This window comes from Corvus moneduloides, chromosome 1, assembly GCF_009650955.1.
Source record: "Corvus moneduloides isolate bCorMon1 chromosome 1, bCorMon1.pri, whole genome shotgun sequence".
NCBI classification, from domain to species: domain Eukaryota; kingdom Metazoa; phylum Chordata; class Aves; order Passeriformes; family Corvidae; genus Corvus; species Corvus moneduloides.
Genome location: NC_045476.1, coordinates 50392186 through 50413148, shown reverse-complemented (window position 1 = coordinate 50413148; position 20963 = coordinate 50392186). Strand labels below are relative to the sequence as shown.

At 42.4% G+C, this 20963-nt stretch overlaps 1 protein-coding gene across 2 annotated transcripts; it reads left to right on the top strand.

The window, feature by feature from the left end:
• Nucleotides 1–1380: 1380 nt before the first annotated feature.
• On the top strand, nt 1381–8356 carry LOC116444402 (nucleoporin NUP42-like). Of its 2 annotated transcripts, none has more exons than XM_032109774.1 (7): nt 1381–1515; nt 2866–3118; nt 3806–3900; nt 4220–4296; nt 6185–6271; nt 7432–7516; nt 7658–8356. In XM_032109774.1, exons 1-7 carry the CDS (start codon nt 1407–1409, stop codon nt 8269–8271), a joined length of 1320 nt encoding a protein of 439 aa, XP_031965665.1. In that variant the 5' UTR covers nt 1381–1406; the 3' UTR covers nt 8272–8356. The 2 variants fall into 2 exon arrangements, with proteins under 2 accessions (XP_031965665.1, XP_031965673.1); XM_032109782.1 differs by lacking the exon at nt 1381–1515 and adding an exon at nt 1731–1819.
• Nucleotides 8357–20963: the final 12607 nt, after the last annotated feature.

Here is a 20963-nt window from a genome sequence, read left to right as displayed (position 1 = left end):
CTACAGTGACAGGACTGGAGAAAATGGCCTTAACCTGAGACAGAGGAGATTCAGACTAGATATTAGAAAAAAGTTTTTCACTGTTAGGGTGGTCAGGCATTGGAATAGGTTGCACAGGGAGGTGGTGGAGTCACTGTTGCAGTATGTGGAATATGTAAAATTTTCTTAAGAAAGGATGTTGTTTAATGATTTATCTTTAAATACTTTCAAGCGTAATCAACAAGAAGGGAGATTTAATCCCTGAATCAGATAGCAGCTAGCAAGCTCTAAATGACGTTCATGTGTTAGAAAAACAAGTTACTTGGAGGTAGAATTGCCTTGTTACAGTTCAGAGCTGGACATGTTTCAGTGATCTCAGACCTAGGGGAGGTTAACAAAGCTTGGGAAGAAGGACGTGCCACTGATAGTGGATACAAAGAATGCAGAATTTACAGGCCACTAGGACATTTGGCACAACTCCCAAGATAAGGAAGAAATTAATAAAGACAATTTGGCAACTGTGCTGAAACCAGCTCCGACTGGGTGAAAGGTAATTCCATCGGGGGAGATCTGCCACCACTGGCTCATGGACCACCAACCCAAGAAACCCATGGGCCCACAAGAAGAGAAAGACTGAGCATGCAGACTAACTGGCATAAGAAGCAAGAGAATAATTAACTAATAGAAGATAGAATGCTAATTAATAAGAGAGCTAAGTAACTTCTAGCCAATGAGCATTAATTCCTTTGTTTGCTAAAATGTATTAAACACCAAAAAGTTTTGATAGGTGGTGTGCTCAATTTGTGCAATACCATCTAGCACCCAGGCTTGTGCAACTCTGAAATAAACAGTCTTTCAAATGTGCAATTATTGGCTTGTCACTGGGTAGGGAATCCGATTTTTTCAGACAACATCACCATCCCTAGGGGTGTGTAAGAGGCACCTCGGTCTGGTGCTGGCTGATGTGGTTTAGTGGTTTATGGACTACAGTGGTAGTGATGGGTTGGTGGTTGGACGGGATGATCCTAAAGATCCCTTCCAACCCTGATGATTCTGTAGCTATGGGCTATACATTCCTTAGTCTCCCCCTAAAGATAAAGAACCCAAGTGTTTTACCACGCAGGCTGTGTGGAGGTGCTGAAGTGAGTAAGGGGCGGTTACAGCCGAGGGGCGGGTATTTCACTGTGTCAGTGACTGAAGCTTTGCACAGCACAAATCAAAGCCGTATTTGGCTTTATCAGCAGCCTGTTACTGTGTTATTCCCTGGTTTGACTGGATTTATGTGTCACTGGAGTTACGTCTCGCTCCTGGGTGGCGGACCGTGGTTCCCGCCCGCTCTCCTCCGGGCCTGAGGACCTCACCCGCGGGCCCCGCGGCCCGCCCGGCGCACGCCCGGGACGTCAGAGCCGCGCGACGGCGGGGCGGCCATGGGCGTCTGCCAGTTCTTCCTGCGGGGCTACTGCCGCTTCGGGGACCGCTGCTGGAACGAGCACCCCCGCGGCGGCTCCGGCCGCCCCGGGGCACCCCCGGCCCACGGTACCCACACCGCGCCGGGGAGGGGCGGGCGGGCTGCCCGGACGCGGGGCTGCCCGTCCCGGGCGCTCGGTGCGGCCGCTGCCGGCAGGAGCTCCGGAGCAGAGCGGGCCGGGCAGGTCTCGGCCGGGGCTGTCGGCAGCAGCCTCTGGTTCGGCACTCGCGGAGTTGAGCTCTGGCGAAGGGTCTGGAGCACAGGTGCTGTGAGGAGCGCTTGGGGGAGCTGGGGGTGTGTAGCCTGGAGAAAAGGAGATTCGAGGGAGCCCTTATCGCTCTCTGCAAGTGCCTAAAAGGAGGCTGCGACCAGGTGGGGCTTGGCCTCCTCTCCCAGGCAGCCAGTGGCAGGAGGAGGGGACACAGCTGCACCAGGGGAGGTTTGGGTTGGGCATTCACAGACAGAGTGACGAAGCGTTGGAATGGACTGCCCAGGGGAGGTGGTGGAGTCACTGTCCGTAGGGGTTGTTTAAGGAAAGACTGGATGTGGCACTTGGTGCCGTGGTCTACTTGACAGGGTGGTATTTGGTCATAGTTGAACTGGTGGTCTCAGAGGTCTTTTCCAGCATAATTGATCCTGTGATTCTGTGACTGCGGGATGTGCCACAAGGCAGTGGGAAAGCGACTCGGAGGACTGTTCTCATGAGCAGCGAGCAGCTGAGTGTTGTACCCGGTGAAGGCTGTTTGCATTCTCATCAGCTCTGGGTGTTTGGGAGCTTTAGGAAGGAAAGGGGCATGACAGGGAGCTGAAGGCTGCAGTGATGGCACGGCAGGAACTCACTGCAGCTGCTTGTCATTATTTCTGTGGGAAAGAGGGTCGGGGTTTGCGTGTAACAACACGCACAGGTATGTCCAAAGTCTCAAAACGAAAGTCAGGAGCTCCCTGTGCTGGAGCAGAGCCCCTGCTGTAACTACGGATGCAGGAGCCCCTAACATAAATTTATGGTGCATTAAATTTAATTTTTTTTCTGCTGGGGTAGTTCATGAAACAACCTAAGCAAAACTGAGCCGGTGTCTTTCTGCAGTGCCACAAATTGTTGTTGGCTCGGTGATCTAGCTGAAGGTGTCTCTGCTCATTAAGGCATAGGGGGGGAGATCGGACTAGATGACTTTTAAAGGCGCCTTCCAATCCAAACGGTTCCTTTTGAGAAGTAGGACTTGAGAACTACCCTGGGTGACTCACTAGCTTAAGCTGACTAAATAATGAGAACTCATTAGGAAAATCTACGTTTTCATTTCAAACTTCTTATTGCCACTGTAAAACTAGTTATACTTGCAGTTTTTGTTGATGTTGATTCATATCTTAATGATTAAAAATTTCTGTTGTTTGCTTGTTTGTTTGTTTTTTTTAATTGGAAGTTACTAGCAGAAGAGGAGGAGGAGGATGGGGTACCTCTAACCAGAGATACAGTAATGTTATCCAGCCATCTTCCTTCAAGTCTGATACATGGGGTGGCAGCAGAGATCACGGAAGCGGATTCTTTGGCTCCTCTGACTTTGGATCGTCAGGCGGCAGCAGCAGAAATACAGACTTTTCACAGAACAGGTTCTCTGCATTAGCCAGCAGTCAAAGTGTTGCTGATGGCTCTAAAGATGAAGAGGAGAGACTTCTGTAAGTTATAGTCCTGTCTTACTGAAAGCTTTTGGAATGAGCAGGTTGAAAGCTTACTGACTTCCTAGAGATAATGCAGAGGACAGGATTGTTAGGGGGAAGCTGGGACACAGGAAGAAACATAGAGAACATGACTTCATTTGGTTCTCTGGAACGATGCTGGCATGGGGAGGATGTGATTCTTGTTTGGGACCTGGGCTGGGCGGATAGACAGCTGTGATGTTAAGTAAGATTAGTAAGATGGTGTGGTATTTAAGTTGTGGGCAGGAGGATAAGGAAGGAAACAGATCTCAGTGCTTGAAAATAAGAAGTCAGAGCCCCTTTAAGAAAATGAATGATTTTACTTGGTTTCTCTGACACTTAAGACAACAAATTTTTCTGCCAACATCAAAGCTATTGAAACCTGGTTTCACAGAGAGAGGTGTATGTTCAGTCAGTTCAGAGTGACCAGCATCTGCAGCTGCAGGGCAGGTACTGAGAACCAGCAGACAGTTTGATTTCCCAGAGAAGCAAGGTTTTGGAAACATTTTCCATTACTGTTTTTAATATTACATTAAGAAAACACTTCGTTTTCATGGTAGCAGGTTTTTGACTCTGAATTTGGATTCAAACCAGGCAATTGTTACTGGCGGTTTTGTTTTGACCATGTAATTTCACCTTCATCTGTGATGTTACTTTGTTTGTTAGTGAATGTGTAGTGAAAGACATGGAAATTTGGGAATCTTCTGGACAGTGGATATTTTCATGTTACTCACCAATGAAAGAAAAGCTGAATGTCTCAGGTAGGTAATGTTTTCAGTGTTGTCTATTGCAGCTCTTTAGGATGTTCCTGTGACTTTCCCACACTGTTGTACCTCTGTACAACGCTTTGCAAGGTGATGATTTACCTTGTGATACAACAGAAAGGAATATTAGATGATGGCAAATTCATTTTGTACGTTCACACCTCTGACATTTTGTAATGAATCTTTTTTTTTGTCTCTGACTATAATTCTCTTAAGACAGACAATGTACCAAGGTCCATGTCTTTGTCACTGTAGAGGGCAGTTGGAAGTATGAATCTGTTTTCTTGGAGGTTTTTGACTATTCCTGCCCTTGCAGGCTTTTCAGATGTCTCGCCAGAAGAACTGCGTCTGGAGTATTATGACAGCAGAGCAAACAATATCATTGGGAATTATGTAAGTATTTTAAAAATGTTGGCTGGTGGGGACACTCTTGGGACAGGACTTGTTACTGTTCTTCAGGTGGCAGCTCTTGATTCATTTATCTCCCAACTCTAGGAGATGATCAGAATGCCAAAATATTTTTCAACTGCGGTGCATCCAAGCAAATGCACAAATAGCTGCTAGACACTTCTTGACTTAATCTTGTCCCCACTCCTGTGCGTTATTTGTAGAAGTTGCTTGAATCCTGTCTCAACAGTTGAATGCCTCATATGCTCTTAGTCAGTTTGATTGGTATAGGTCATTATTTGGTGCTTTAAATAGAAGACTGGGCAAGTTCATTTGACCTTGTTCTTTTACATACCTTTGTTGCAGGGAATAATGATGAAAATAGCTGATACTTCTTTTCTAGAAATAGATAGGGATATACTCATTTGGAAGTAAGGCATATGTTTTTATATAAAGCATCTTTCAATGTATATGTATCATTCCTTCCTTGTAGTCCTGTCAATATCGAGGAAGTTGCAGAGTTCAATGTTGTGCCAGGAAGGAAATTAGGCTGTTGGATAGATGCAAGTACAAATTAATTGAAACTACACTGCACTCTTCCCTCTTCTTCTTGGTTCTATGTTCCAGAAGGAATTGCTCTCGTCACCACTCTTGCTTCATATGTTTAGATTTACCAGAACTGCATTTTTAGAGACAGGAGATACATAATTTTTTTTAAACTTCAATTAAAATAATAAACCCAAATAATAATAAATAACAAACAATAAACAGTATGCTATACATGGCTATTAAAATAAATAAACTGTGATCTCATCAAAGCATTAAGTGCAAGTCTGAGAGCAGTAAATGCAAGTTTTCCTCTCAGTGTATAGATGATAACTCTATGATACAGTTCTCTTACAAAATGTTAAAGTACAGCATGTCTTTTCCATGTTTCTATTCTTAAACTGGGTCAAAATCTGAATTTTCCAGTTTGTTGTATAAGAGCAGATACCAAGCAACATGATCTTCCGGCATGTGACTAGACACAAAAGAATTATTGATGTTTGTGATGTAATACTCTTTTGAAAAACTAAGGAATTTGTCTACAAAAAGATTACTCATTCCATTTTTACAGGCATTTGTGACACTAGGTGTTTTATTTGTGTATGTTTTAAGGAAAATTCAATTAGGCCAGGCATCAAATTAGATGTGTTGCTAAACTTCAGTGTAAATGTAGGAAATTCAGGTTGGAAATTCCTGAAAGGTTATTTGAAGACTTTGTAGTTTTTTGCTTAAAACTAAATCACAGTTATCAATACAAAGATACCATTTATTGCTGCACTATTCTGTGCAGTTTTCTGATGGATCACGCAAAGGGGGTTGATTTAAATTAAGGAAGTTAATTTCATCAAAACTAACTATTTTAGGATGATTCTATTGAACTGTTCAGAATTACAGTGTTTTGAAAGTGGGTATTTTTTTTTCTGAAAATGTGGAAGAAGCTGAGGTAAATCTTTGGACTTCAGCTTAGTGACTGAGTGCATAAGTGGAAAGGCCAGATTGAAGAGTCTGTTCTCATATGTTTAAAACTTACATATCTTGTCTTGCGTCATATTTTTTCCCCAAGCATCTAATTCAGAAAAAAAATAGAACGTGGATTTGAAAAGCCCCAGAACTTGTTTTAATATTACCCCTATGTAAAGTAAAAGGATTGATTTAAGGACAATAGTCCTTTAAACTCTTAAAAACTAAAGACATCAGCCTCTCACGTTGAAGTTTCAGGAAAGAAAATAGCTCCATGGGTCAATGACATTTCTAATTCTAGATATCTTTTTTCCATTCAGTTGTCAGATGACTCTTTTGTTTTTAAGTGTTCAGTAATAAAAGCATGCTTTTCTTTACCCCTTTTCAGATAGATGCTGTCCAAAAGTTAGCACTACAATGGAAAAATCGGCTACTTCAGTTGAAACCTTTAAATGCATCAACAAAAGCAGCCTTGGTAAGTGCTCACGAATGGCAACATGTCTCTGTGCCTGATGTCATTTTTTAATGAAGTAATTTACACAGATGTTAATTATGGTTACAAAGACTTCAGAGATGTGGCAATTGTGATGTGCCACCTGGGCATGTTCTCTGGAGTCCTGAAATCAGTGAATTGCCATGGGTATCATAAACCCCCTTCAGTTAACTGAGGAAAAAAGTGTGTAGGGGTGCTTCCATGTTAGCAAGGCAGCAGCTGGATCCCAGCTTTGGAATACTCTCATTGCAAGCCACACCAAAGCAACCAGAGCTGATCTGGTCGTGTACGTGACCAGGAAGAGGCCAATCCCCACCCCACCTTTTTTCCCATGTGCTGATACAGACTCTTCCGAGAGAGAATCAGCAGACCGGACCAGAATTGCCCTCCAGGCCACCTTAGGATAAGTGGAGCATTTGGCTAATGCCAGAATTGAGAGATAGGTGGGAGAGAAGCCCTTTGGATAACATTTGACGATAGAAAGAGGCATTGGTCCTGGGAAGGTGACAAACACTTGTGAATGGAGATGTTTTTTCAGAAGCAAATGCTTGAGTTAAAGCCCATAGGAAACAATCAGGGAGACAGAGGAAGTGGCTTTATTTGAGTGCAGTCTGCATGAAGTGCAGTAAAGGTTGAGTAATATGATCCCAGCCCTTGGTCTGTTTCGTGCTGAAGGTGGGCAAGCAGGATTTGGGCTTTACCACAGGAGACGGGATGTGCCGAGGAGAGAGAACGGAGTGAGTCAAAGCTGTGCCCTAAATACAGTCACAGAGCACAAAATGGAAGAGTAAGAGGTGAGAATGAGAGCTCCCAGGGCTGAGCAGGTCATTGACTGACAGGCAGCAACTGATCAATTGTAACAGATTTGCATTTCTGGAGGGTTTCACAGAGAAGAGTGTGTATGGCCTTGGAGACTTAAAGCACTGCAAGAGCATGCAGCTGTGAGGAGTGATGACTGTCCAGCATGGTCTGAGTTGGATTCAATAGGACTGGGCAGCTCTATTTTTGTTTCAATAGGACTGGGCAGCTCTATTTTTGTTTCAATAGGACTGGGCAGCTCTATTTTTGTTTCAAATAGTTACTGAGAGAGAGTTCTCTGTTTTGGAATCTAGTTTTCATGTATGCCTCTGGAATCTTTTCAGCTCTCTGCTTTCAAGACCACGGGCACTCAAGCAGCGCCTGCCTTTGGAATGGGAGGACAGCAAACCTCAAGCTTTGGGCTGTCAAGTAAGTTCCTGTCCTAAGAACCAAAACATTGAAGCATTTTCTGTAGTTTGCTGCTGCTGCCGCATCTTTGAAATGCAGCAAGTGGTTTAGTATCCCTGGGGGTACCCATTCTTGTATTTTTCATAAATTCTCTACTTGCAGGCTTTCCTGTGAGCAGCAGCAGCAGTACCAGTGCCAGCAGCTTCTCCTTTAAAACCAGTTCCAGCCTCGTCAGTTCAGCATCATCTGGGAGCAGCCCTGCTGCTGGGAGCTCTTCTGCTGCTGGAAATCCTCCTGCATTTGGGGTGACGTCCTCTCCTAGCGCACCCCAGTCCCTTGGGTTTGGTAGCCCGGCTGCTCCATCTGCAGCCTCCTTCTCCTTTAAAACAGCTGCCACAGCTGGGGGCTTTGGGACTTCTGGCTTCTCAGGCTTTGGCAGTGCTTCTGCTGTGAACTCTGCAAGCACCACTCCGCTCCCAGCCTTTGGAGCCTTTAGTGCCGCCGTAGCCACTTCTGCCTCGCCTTCGAGCGCTGCTTTGTTTGGACAGAGTGCCAGTGCCCCTGGACATCCTGCCACCTCAGCCTCTGCTGCAGCCACCAACTCTAGCCCTGCCTCAGAGAAGTTATTCACACCCAAGAGCGAATTATCAGCTGAAGAGTGGCAACAGTTTGAAGCAAAGGAGTTCACAATTGGAAAGATTCCTCTTAAGCCACCACCATTAGAACTTTTAAATGCTTTTGACCTTTTAAGTTTGTTCAGAAGTAACATGTTTTGAAGTGAAATAAAATGCTTCTTTTAAGTTTTGTTTCATCTCTCAAGTTTCCTGCAGGAGTAAATTTACAGGTATAAATATGTGGATATTATATTTTATAATTTCTTGTTTGTTTTGGAACAGACTTTTTACATCTGAGCAATGAACTGTTGAAACTCAAATGGAACATTACCTTGTATTTGCTGTCCTGTGAAATTCTGGGGAAACACCGTATATAAAATGGTTGGGTCAAAAGAAACAGTGCTTCAGTCAAGTATTCACAGCCTGCTGTGAATGGAACCCTAGAAAGACCGATGCAGTACGAGACTGCTTCTTGGACAGCCTTGTCTTCTGCCTCTTTGAGGGGTTGTGCAGCACTGGAGGATTGTGTTTTGAGAGAGAGGGATGGCTCCTGTGTGGTCTGTGCCACACTACACCCTTCTGTCCTCTGGGAGCCAGTGCCAGTTGCCACAATTCAGCGGTTTTCAGTAGTTTTGCCTGAGGTCACTAAACCTGCAGGAATGTCACATCATTGGGAGAGGACAGCCCTGAAAGTGTTCATCCTGCAGAAGGAGCTTGTGGGTTGTTATTTTGATGCCTCCTAGGTGCAACTTTGCAAGCAGTAGCAAAACTGCCTTTCTGTGAACTGAAGGCATTTTGTTGTCAGGTTCTCAAAACTTGATGGGTGCATATATTAACATTACCCCTCCTGAAGTCAAGATGTTAAGGTTTCAATTTTGTTGCCAAGAGGCTCTAAAGCAGGAGTCAGGAATCTTCTGAGGATGTCCTAGACTCAGGGAAGGAGAACATTTGCTCTTGACCAGGCCCTCCCCTCAGTAGTCTAAAATTGTCAAACCTCATCTGTAAGAGGAAAGCAAAAGTTTGCTCCAGGATACACATAACTAAATCAATGTTTCTTTAACACTTGCAGAAAACATTTCAGTTTTCGTGGTCCTACGTAAAACTTCACTAGTGTCATGTATCCGACCACAGGTCCATCAGATACTGGCTTGCTAAACAGTGGGAATGACTGAACAACATCTAGAATGGTGGGCTGGGGGCAGACACTTGTGGATACAAAAATGCTGCTAGCAAGGATTTTCTTGCTATTTTCTAAGCCCCTGAGAGACTTTTCTCTCTCACAGAAGAGGTAGCCGAGTTCTGTAAACAACCAATCACCTGCATCCTTGAGAAGTCTTGCTTATAGTATAGTAGGAAAATATTTTGACAATGGATGTTTTAAGATTTTAGCCAATCACCCCCAAGGGGTGGCTGATCCTTTTCCAATTAGACTATGAAAAAAAAAAATCTATAAAAAGAGTTTGTAAAATAATTAAATGAATCAATCTTGCTGCACAATTCCTGCCTGCTGGATCTTCTCTCCTCCTCCCTACGGCTGCAGGACATGGTGATAGACCCTAAGGCTTAGGGCTGCAGTAGTAGACACTCTGCAGCCTTCTTGGAGATCCAGGTTCCTCAGTGTGTGTGCTCAGTGTAGATGTAGCAGAAACTTGCAGGTGTACATATCTCAGCAGGCTGTTGCTGCTAGGAACTTTGCAGGCTGCATGTGCTGTTTTAAACTGAAGTATTTTGCTTTAAAAAAAAAAAAAAGTTGTAAGGCCATAAGAAAATTGGAATATTCTCCTGCACATACCCAGAGAATATTAGGTAGATGTTCTCAAACATCCTTCTAACCTATGGAGACCTAGAGGAAGAAGGGGATTTTTAAGTGTTAGATCACCCTGCCATTAAGAAACAGAAAGATTAAGTGAGGTATTCCTAATTCAGATTACAAGAAATAAAAACGTTTATTCAAATGTGGTTTTTTAGATCATCTCCTCACCCTTAAAAGAAAAATTTTTTGGAAATTACTATTACAGAGATACTAGGATTTGGTGTTTTCACAAATGAGCTTCTGATCATCTGAAAAGATGGCAGGGAGCAGTGTGACATGACTTACCTCGCAAAAGGCAAGCTGTGTGTTTGGCTGCAGGAGGGATAAGGGTAGGATAGAAGAGAAGGGAGTAGTTTTACTCTAGGGGGCTCACTAAACTGCAGAAAATAGGCAACAATTTGTTAGACTGAAGCAATCTATCCCAATATTTGCTCTGTATTTATTTTTCTTCTGTTTGTCCTTTACTGCTTTTGGTATGCTTGATATCAAAGTTGGTTGCAAGCACAAAGGAGGCTAAATAATACCTTCGATTAGCTACAATTCTTTCATTTTTTTAACTTCTCCTTTTTGCAACTGTTTTTTTGGTATATGGCTGCTCTCCAGTAAGTCATAATATTGTGGTCTGGCATATAAAAACACATATAGGGTGGCAGCAGACTCACAGATGTCACTCACTGTATCTTGATTTAGAACAGGAAACATCAGGTGAATGTCCAAGCAAAGATGTGTAATGTCCTGATTAGCAGAAAATCTTGGTCTGTGAAACAGGCTGGAACATTCAAGCTCCATGTGCTGTTTTCAAGTACTTCCCTTACTTTGAAATAATAGGATTTATGAGTCACTGAAATTCCTGCAGTGTGGTACAAACAACTAATTTGAAGAATTAAGTTTTGGTTTTCAAGAGATCATGGATTAATCCCCAGACAGCAGTGCTTGAGACTGGCTGTATACAGGAGAGAAACTCTCCACTGCCCCAGCTGAGGAAGCAACCCAGCATCTAACAAATGGAATTTTCTCCGCCCTTTTTCCTCCCATAGTAGCAGCACTGGCAGATCTCAAAATGTGATTTAGCTGCTGAGAAGGAAAAAAAACCTGTGAACATCCGAAAGCATTACAATTAAGTCTTAAAAATTAAACATCACAGTAGCCACGTGCTCTTTAATTTTACAACGTGCATGGTAGCCTTACACTGAATGAGGGAAGATGGACTGCAAATAATCAGCTGACTGGATTTAAGCCTCAGAGAACAAGCCAAGGGCATCCACAACAATAAATTAACAATGACCAGAAGGCTAAGGAAAGAAGAGCTTTCATAAATGTGCCTGGGGAGGGAAAGGAATATGAAAAGCCTATTAATACAGGAACACTGAAGTGAGATTGATAACTCTGAGATGGTGGAAATCTATTTTAAAAGGACTTGAAATGAGGGATGGTTGAAAATCAATGAGGATGTAATGCAGTAACTTATGAAAACAAGTAAGAAAATATTTGTGAAATGTGAGCTTACTGCAGCATAGTGGGAGTCCAGATAATTTGCTGTATGGGTCAGTAAGAGAATCAGATAATGGACTTGCTACAGTTCTGGTAAGTGATATCACTCAGATAAGTGGCAGAACACTAGGGATGTGCTAGCAGACTGAGGAAATAACATACCTCCGTGAGCAAAGGTACTTAATTTGTTGACAATTACAAATAATTTGAGGAGATTGTAAAGACAAATCAATCGGCTTTTAGTAAAGCATTTGATACAAGCATTTCAGAGGTTTATGTGACCATGATTAGGGTTAGTGGTTAATCAGAAACATCTATGAGTGAATGCTTTTGTTTCTAGTCCACCTCCCATGTCCTAATGTAGAGGGTAGAGAGAGATATTTACCTGGGCAATAGTGGAGGAAGAAAGCCACAAATTGTATTTAGACAGTTTAAGTAGATACCTAATTATATTTGACCCAACAAAAGCCTAATGTAAGCTGAAGGAAAAGTCTGGACTGCTAGTGTCCAGAGAGTGGGAGCAAACTGTAGAGTTGAAAGGTGCTGACAATAAGTGAGATTTGAAGCCATGGTGGTTCAGATGAGTAAAACGTAGTTTGAGCTGTAGGAATCTCCTATGGCTACAGTAATGCTCCGCTTAGTTCTGAGCCTGCAATTGCCAGAGAGCTGTGAGATGAGTAGAGATTCAGAGGGCAAGCAAAGCCATTGGAAATGAGAATTTAGGAGGGAACTTAAGAGCTGAATTTTTACTGCTTGGTGAGAGCAGAGGCTGCGACATGGAATGACTGTCTTTTTGAAAGGGTACCCTCTCAGGAAGGAGGAAACAGGATTTTGAAGGCATTCTAGTAACCACAATATTGCACTACTTCCATAGACTTTTAGACAGAAAGTTTCCCACGTGGAAAAGTCCTGTTCTACACCTCTGTTAAGATCTGGCCAAGCCAAAACCAAAACACTGGAACCAAGTCCCTGCTTGTCAGGACTTAACAGTACATGTCCTCAGGGATGCAGCAGACAGCATAAGCAGATTTGAACCAAAATACACCACCACTTTTGCAGAGAGTGACAGGATTGCAACACCGAGCATTTGGGGCAGGCAGCTGTATGTGCCTCCTTGGAATGATTCAGGGGGCTGGCCATAAAGAGGGAACCTCTCTCCACTGATTTTAAAGAAGCAGATTAACTCTCTAATCCTGGGAGTGAATATGCCTCTTGGTCTTGAAACTTACACTTGCCTTGAAACTCTTCCTTGCAATTGCCTGGTTCTTCTGTTAAGAATAGCTAAGTAAAAAAACAGAGTTGTTCTTAGCAGCTCAGCCTTAGGCAATATGCTTATTTAATCTCCAACACTCTTGCAAATTTTCAGTATCACGCAACAGGCTCCTTGGTGGGACTTACCCTCCTGCAAAGAAACAAAGCCAGATCTTAAAATGGAGGGAAGAAGAGCAAGAAAAACAAGATTTAAATGTCGGTGGGCTGATGAACATTTTTATTCAGGCACATGGATTGCTTTGTCTTTCCTCTACAGCCAGTAGGATTTGTTCTTACCAAGTCACATGAGGGATATAAGAAACAAGTTTGCCTTTCCCCTTCCATCAAGCAGATCTGTTGCATTGCTAATTGCATGGTAGTCATCAGAAATGCAATCTGGTGGTTTTAAAGTACCTGCAGCAATTACATCCTGTTCCACCTGAATTTCTGTTCTGTTGTGGCAGTGGGTTCTTAGCAAATGAAATGCATTCTGGTCAACATCAAGGAAGGCTTCTGTAAGTCTTCAATGGAGCCATATTTTTGCAAGTCACATGAAATATTCCCATTGCATATGCCCTATAAACTAACTAGATTAGTTCTACAAAATAAACCAACCTTCCTGTGTGAATCAAGCAACATTTGCATGTGTGCATGTAAAACCACGTCACATCACATTTAAGAGGAAACTGAGGTAAAGTTTTGATCTCTGATAGCTTTTCTATCAGAGAAAAGGCTACCCAATGCTGTGGTGGTTTTCTGACAAGCATCTGTGCAGCTCTGGCTTGTGATGCACTTCAGTATTAAAACTCTCTTTATAGGCACATGAAATTTTGTTACTGCATTTTACTTCTGCAAGTATGGGCTTCCCTTGAAGTATCTGCAATTATGAACTAGAACTAAAATAATATAAAACTGAAATAAAAGTTTATAACCATGGGTTGCATTAAAAAAAAAAAAAGGCTGGTATCACTTACTGTTCCTGTATCATAAAGGGACAATAGATGAGGTGGAGAAGAACCTTCTGTATTCAGGATATATGCACTCTCTGGGGCAGAAGACAGCCTTCAGCATTCTCCCATAGCCTTGCTCGGGAGCTCCCATGGGCTGGGGGCCAACAGGCCCTTGCAAAGTGAAGCACTGCTTGAACTTCACCCCAGGAGCTTGGCAGAGCCTAAAAGAGAGTCCCAGCCTGCAGGCAGATCTGCCTGCCTTGAGATAAGGCCTTTTCAAATTTTACTGCAGATCCTTCTGCATGGAGTGCGTTTCAGACAACTCTGTCTCTGTCTAACCTACCTGACTTCCTGGAGACTGATTCTTTTACTGCCTGCCCTGTGTGCCTCCCACTCCTCCAAGCTCTTGTACACAAGGTTCCCTGTATTTGCATACATGGAGTTGTGACTCCCTCGGCCTCCCCATGCAGGTTTTGCAGAGGGAAATGGCCACCAGGAGCCCCTCCTCTCCAGAAGTCTCTGCCTCTACCTGAAGCCTACATGGGAACTCACATGATATCAGGACACAGTATTCATGATTTGAGACACCTCCAGGCCAGCCCGAGCACACAAGCAGAGCTGTACATCACAGTGGGTGCTGATACAGCTCCAGCATGACCTGTCTCTCCAGCTGGTGCTGTTTCAAGGTTCTGTCCCATCCGTGCCCATCACTCACATATTCAAACTCCATATCACATGGCATTTCTAGCAAAATGACACCCACTAACCTTTGACCGTGCTCTATAACCACCGGTCAACTCCTCCTGCCTGTTCCTCCCAGACAGCTGCCTCTGCCTGTCCTGCTCAGGAGTAGCACACCTAGAAACTCCGGGGTACTAAAGCTCCTCCCTGACCCTGACAGAAGTGTGCTTCTGTCTCTCCAGGCACTTGTCTGAAACACATCTAAAGGTTTCTTTTCTCCTAAAGAACACTGATACAGCTATGTACCTTCCCGTCTGGCTCGTGATCTAGTCCCCCACCCCTTTAGTGCACTGGGGACCACCAGCATTTTGTTGTCCATCAGGCATACAACCCAGGGAAGGAGGAGACACCTCTGGGCCTCCACAGGAATGACTGTAGTCCATCTGCAAACAGTTGCTTAATTGTTTGTGTCTGATAACAGTCAAATTAACTTTCTCCTATTTTTCCCTTCTGAGCATTGCTGTACAGAAGATGAGAAAAAGCAGGGGGGAAAAGGGCACAAAATATGCAGGCAAGTTTGCTGAAATCCATGATACTGTCAGGGGAAAAAGCCCAGACATCCTAACTTTGGGTTATAAGGCTGAAACACAAGCCCATCCTTCTTTTCATAGCACAACTTCAGAGCAGCACATATCAAAGAGCACACATTATACAAGTAACACAAGCAATCTGAGTTCGTTCTTGCAGAAGGAAATACGTATGGTTGCCAATAATAGGCCCATACTGAGGTAACCAAGGTATGCTGGACAGCTGATGACATATAAGGCTGTCCTGTCTGTGTTGAAAAAACCAGGGATCTCTCTCTGACCTTTTCCTATGTATTTACCTACTTCGTTTTGGAAAAGCATTGGATAACATTAAAGATACTAGCAGAGAGTCTCAATATTACAGACAGTACTGAAGAACAAGCAAATAAATGCACACAAGACTCTTCGTGATCGCAGCTGAAATAAACTGGTTCTGGCAGCAAACTTTACTTAAGTGGTCACTGGACAGATTTCATCCTTACAGTGATCTATTTTGAGAAGGTTTATTCTTCCAACAATAACAGAAACAGTCACGAACAGAGGGAGTCCTATAAAGTAACTAAAGAGTGCATGAGAACAATATGTGATTTTTTTTTGTTGCTGTTTTAAAAAATCTGTTAGAGTGTGTGTGACTGAAATTTATAGCTGTGCGTCTGAAATGATTTACTTAGGAGTTTGTATATATTGCAGTACTTGGCATACAGGAAGAGGAAATAAATTGCATTTTACAGCAGCCCCACCTCTGATGCTGGGCCTGTGATGATTCACGCGGCCCTGGAGGTCAGCCAGGGGACTCAGAAGCCACAAAGCCCCAGTGCACACTTTGCATCTTCCATGCTCTGCTCCGCTCTCACAGACCCTCAGTGTGGACTCATCTCTAGAGAAGACGCCCCAGGGTTGTGGTGCTGGCTGTCATCCATCTAAAAAATTCCCCATGAAAGCAGGACTCCCAAATACCAATTTTAGTATCTGACATAGTTCACAGGAGCCAGAAAGCTGCTGAGGTCCAATTCATTATGCTTTCTGGTTAATATCCAAATTGCTCAATTTTAGCAGGTTTCCTAAAAAAATTACGTGGTTTTGATTATACTGTCTGGTCATCTGTCTGTGGTTCCTCCTGCACCAGTCATTTTTTTTAACCCCATAGCCAATTTTCAGGAAATTAATTTTCAAAGATGACCATATTCTCATAGCTATAGTAAGAATTGGCAAGGAAGAAAAAGCAGGCTAAACTCAGCTGCTATGAATACTGTTAGCAACTGGCTGGCTGATCAGCACCCATGGAAATCTGGTATCTAGAGTAGTTTACCAGATTTTTGCCTCATTGGGGTATTAAAGAGGACAAAGGGCACCAAACTATAGGAAATTAGGTTTCACACACACATTCTGTGGCTCAAAACCGTCTTGTTTCAAGTATTAAAGCAAGATTCTTCCATGTTCAAACATGAAGTTAACCTAGGAACAAGGAGCTATGTCAGTTCAGATGTAAAAGAACCAAAGGTTGTAACTCCACCCTGGGACCTGCCAACTTGCTATCAGTTTCATACTTAATGGAAATCAGTGAAATTATCCATGATCCAAGAACTTTGCAGATGGACCTCAAGTCTCTGCTCTCAGGATTCCTAGGATCCTGCCATTGTAGAACCTTCCAGCCTCTCAGAACTTACGAGAAAAACAGGATCATTGCAGAAGAGCTTCTACAATGAAACAGAAACCATGAATGATCTTTCCCTTAAATGAAACTGGAAATAACAATCTGATAAAATAAAACAATTGCTACTACGTTTTTTGCCTTCTGACCAGTTTCTAGAAATAATTGTGCACTAACCCATTAGTGTATCACTAACCTTTTATCCTGTCATAGGACACAGTATATTAATTTTCTTTGCTCTTTCATTTGGCAAAGAATGGCATTTCTGCCAAAGTATGTGAAATTTTTCAAGACATTTCACATATCCTGATTATTTTGAAGAAACTGCTGGCTCAGTTCAATGGAGGAAATTTGCATATTCATTCCTCTTCTAATCTTAAATCTAACAAAACTCACTCCATAAGGCTTAAGGTACAGGAGAGTGTGATGGTGACATCAAGTTAGGGGACTTGTGATTACTGTTCAGTGGTGTTTCCTGTGAAAAGCCCATGAGAGCCATGCTCTGGAGTCTGCCTGAGCTTCAGGTTACTGGTGAGTCTAAATATTCTTATTCAGACTTGGGTCGCCTTGAATGTTTTGGATCCTTTTCAGAGGGCTGTGGTTGCCCTGCAGAATAAAGGAGGCTCCATAGGCTGATGCATGGACAGCTCTCTCCAGTTTGAACAGAGGCAATCAGTGGCTTTTGGGGCTTCTTCAGTCTGCTGTGTGTGAGGGAAAAACATCTCTTACTGTCTGGATTCATTCAGTCACAATCACACTCTGTGTCCTGGATCATCAAAGCGTTGCCCTAATCATACAAAAAGAGGTGTAACTGTGCTGCCTGTTCTCATTCTCTGCTGCCACATTCTCCCTCCCCCCCAAGTGCTGTTATCTGAATTGGCCAAATTGAAAGCCACCAAAGAGTACCTGCTGACCCTATGGCTACCTGAAGAGCTTGGGTTAACACAAGAGCACTCTTTGCTTACAATTAATGAATTATATAGGTAATAGGCAAGTACTAAGTCAGGTTGCATTGTCCAGGGCACCAAAGCTGGCATGGGGGAAGGCTGGCTGAGCCAAGGTCATACTGCAGAACCTGCAGTGCTGGTGCTTGGCTGCCTGGATGGTCATTATACGGTCATGAAATGCTTAGTACAAAGCAGTGATAGCTGATTATGCCTGCTAAACACCGCTGTGGTTCCAACACTAAGTGGTTCTATTAGCAAGTTCGTTTTGCCAGTTCTTAATTGCAGTGAAACCTGGGAAGATAAAAACATCAAAAGAATCCTTTTAGCTAACCAGATAAGTTTTGTCCTTATTACTATGACCTTTTAAAATTTCTCACCCTATTCAATTTGAAAACCTGCTGTAGGCTGTTAGAATTTAAATTAATATATGCTTATTGGGAGACTTTAAAGGCAAATGAAAGGTAACATATCCTGGACAAAACTGCTTCTTTTTAATGGTTTGCAGGTACATAAGAAATAGAACTAAATACCATTCTGGTTGCCTAAATTGTCCATTATAATCTCCCCCAGCCAGTAATTTTTTAACTGAATTTAAAAGCTCTCACTAAAGATTGTGATATATCTTGAAGATGTATCTGCCTGCCCTCAGCACTATCACTGTAAATTATTATTAGCCAAAAAATTGTGTCCATCAACCTTCTGTACACAACCTTTTGCAAAAGCATTGAAGGACTGACTTAAACAGCAAAGGAGGTGGGATTCAGAAAGGAACTTAACCAAAGGTCACTAATGGGAAACAGACCCTTACAGCCTCTGAAACGGCCCTACACTGAGGTGTGGCAAAAGAACCCATCCAACAAGAATGCAATGAGTAGGGATGGATCCTCTTTTAAATTGCCTGCTTTGTTTTAGTCTATATTTGTTCTTATTTAAATAATGAATAGTTCTCATTTACATTCTAACCAGAAGCAGCTCTTAAGAGCCAAAGCCTTTCTTGTGTATCATGGATGCTTGTTTTAAGAAAGTCATCTCAAAGCTCTAGGTGACTTGGTAGAAATCACCTTTCCTCTTTTGTAAATAACCTGAAACTTTTTTTCCCCCCAATTTAAAAATAGTATCCATTGCAAATGCATTGTGAGAGAGAGTTCTGCATAATTGAAAACACACACAAAGCATACAAATACCATAGGAATGAAAACTATAAAACATGTTGTAGATCAATAAAAGACAGAGTTTGCACATCCGTCTGTTTCAGAACAGAGCTGTGATGAAGAGTCAGGTTCTGTAATGTGAGCAAAAACTTCAAGGAGATTGTATTTTCTGGAGCTTTGGACTTCTATCTGTATGAACAGACCGTGTTGAAGCTTTCCAACAAATGTCACCTGAAGTCCAAAGCATGTCACTATGGAACAGCATAAATGTCCTCCCTGTGCCTTTCAGCACACTCAAATAATGTCCTTAAGCCCTGCTACATTTGACTTCAAAAATTTCATAATGCAGTTTGCTCCTTAATTTCTGTTTGAAGTTGCTGTAGTTCTAAAAGCCTTGAAGACCTGGCACACAATTCTTAATTAAATACTTTGTGATTTTCACACATTTTTCTACAGAATTTAGATAGCCAGAAACACTTTAGCTGCTTAAACAAAGGAGGAGGTGTCAGTGTTATATCAATCCCAGGCAGGGACTGTATTAGCTCCTGGGAAGACCATGCTGGCTTATCCAGAGGGAAGGGGAGCTGGTTTATGATGTTCTGGTGGGCTGCTAAACAAAATGTTACCTTCAGTCACTTTCTTTCAGAATATTCCCATTTCATATGAACTGAGGAAATAAATCGAAGTTGCCTTCAAATGTGTTCCATCACTGCAAGCACGTCCTTAACAGAGCTTTAGGGGTGCTGGGGGAATGGACAGGGTCAGAAATACACTGCACAGTGGGCAGAGTGTTGAGGGTGGTTATTGCTAATTACAGATACAGCTGCATGGTATTTTACATATTGTTATAATTGCAGAGTTCATTTTGCTTAAAGTGTTACTAACCCTCCCTTCACTTGATTTTCCTGCTTCACTTGTAGAATTATTAATAACTTTTTTACCCAAAGACTAGAGTGGTAAAGGAGTCTCCTCATTCATATTCATGCATCTTCTACACAGCTGCAGATGTTTGGAACACTCCACCTCATTGTGCTTTCCCTCTCTGTTTGCATGGCTGAGAAGATGATGAACGGCCATTGTCTGGCAGACTTTGTGCAAAGCAGCCTCAGACAGAAGTGTTGTTTTGAACATTTTTTCTGAAAATTCTCTCCCCCTTCTGTCCTCAGCCACATGGCCCTGAGCATTTACTCTGAAGCTTTCCACCATGCTCCAGGTGGATTTGCATTGTAACTCACTCTTGTACTAAGTGTTAAGACGCAAGCAAAAAATAAAAGCAAATGAACTGATCTCACTGTTCTGATAGTTCAGCTGCAGTTTAACAGGAAAATTTTGAGATGTCTTTTCAGGTAAAGACATCTACCAGAACCCGGAGCTGGATTTCTTCTGAGGTATTGGTGAAAACCATATCCACGCAAAATACTGATCCAAAAGTGGCTGCTGCTGACAGTGGTCCAGCCTGGTGCCTCAGCAATGCTCTTTACTTGCAGAACCACAGATTCAGATGGAAAAGACATTTAAGATCAGTGGGTCCAACATTAACCCAGCACTGCCAAGGCCACTTCTCACCCCACTGCCAAGTGACAACACCACCACAAAGACATCCAATGGCTTTCTCACTGTGAGGTTCATTTCCTCATTTTCACTCATCGGTGACCTTCAGCTGAGTTTTACCACTCGGAAGATTATTTATGCCTAAAAATATAAACATTTGTCTGTTCAAAATAAAAGTATAGGGTCACAGAAGAGGAAGAGAATATAAATGTGTATCTGGGTGAAATCCAGTAATTTGGCTGCCAAAACAGGTAAACAGCTTCATCATTTGCTCCCGGTTTCAGACTTTTGAATTTCATCCTAGACAAATAAACAGCCTGAAAAGGTAAAGAAGCTCTGACCTCCCATTATATTCTAAATAAAACAAATATAGTCATTTGGGTTATATACTACATTTCTTTACTTTCGTCAGTGTCTTGTCTAAATTTCTCAATTTCTTCTTGATTTGAATTAAATTCAAATACATGGAAAGGCATTAGTAATTAATTCGTGTTCTCTCAGCACCCATCTGATGTAGTTTTTATTTGTTACTAGAGCATCCACAGAAGTTGAACTGATAAAAAAATTGCTCAGTGAAGAATTTATAACTTGAGTTTCCTTGGCCTCTATGTCTTAGCAAACACTGATGCTTCTTGTTTTTATTTTTTGTTCTATAGCACATCATTCAATAACTAGATTTTCTTGCCAAAAGTCCTTTTGTATTGTGTAATAATAGAAGAACTAGGTACTCTGAAATGTAACAATTAGTAACTAAGAGATCAAATAATATCTATTTTCATTT

Excerpts from the sequence above, each read along its gene's own strand:
- LOC116444402 (XM_032109774.1), top strand. The coding sequence starts at position 1,407 with ATGGGCGTCTGCCAGTTCTTCCTGCGGGGCTACTGCCGCTTCGGGGAC. Across the intron at positions 3,901-4,219 it reads AGAAAAGCTGAATGTCTCAG|GCTTTTCAGATGTCTCGCCA; the intron begins GTAGGTAATGTT and ends CTGCCCTTGCAG. Across the intron at positions 4,297-6,184 it reads ACAATATCATTGGGAATTAT|ATAGATGCTGTCCAAAAGTT; the intron begins GTAAGTATTTTA and ends ACCCCTTTTCAG.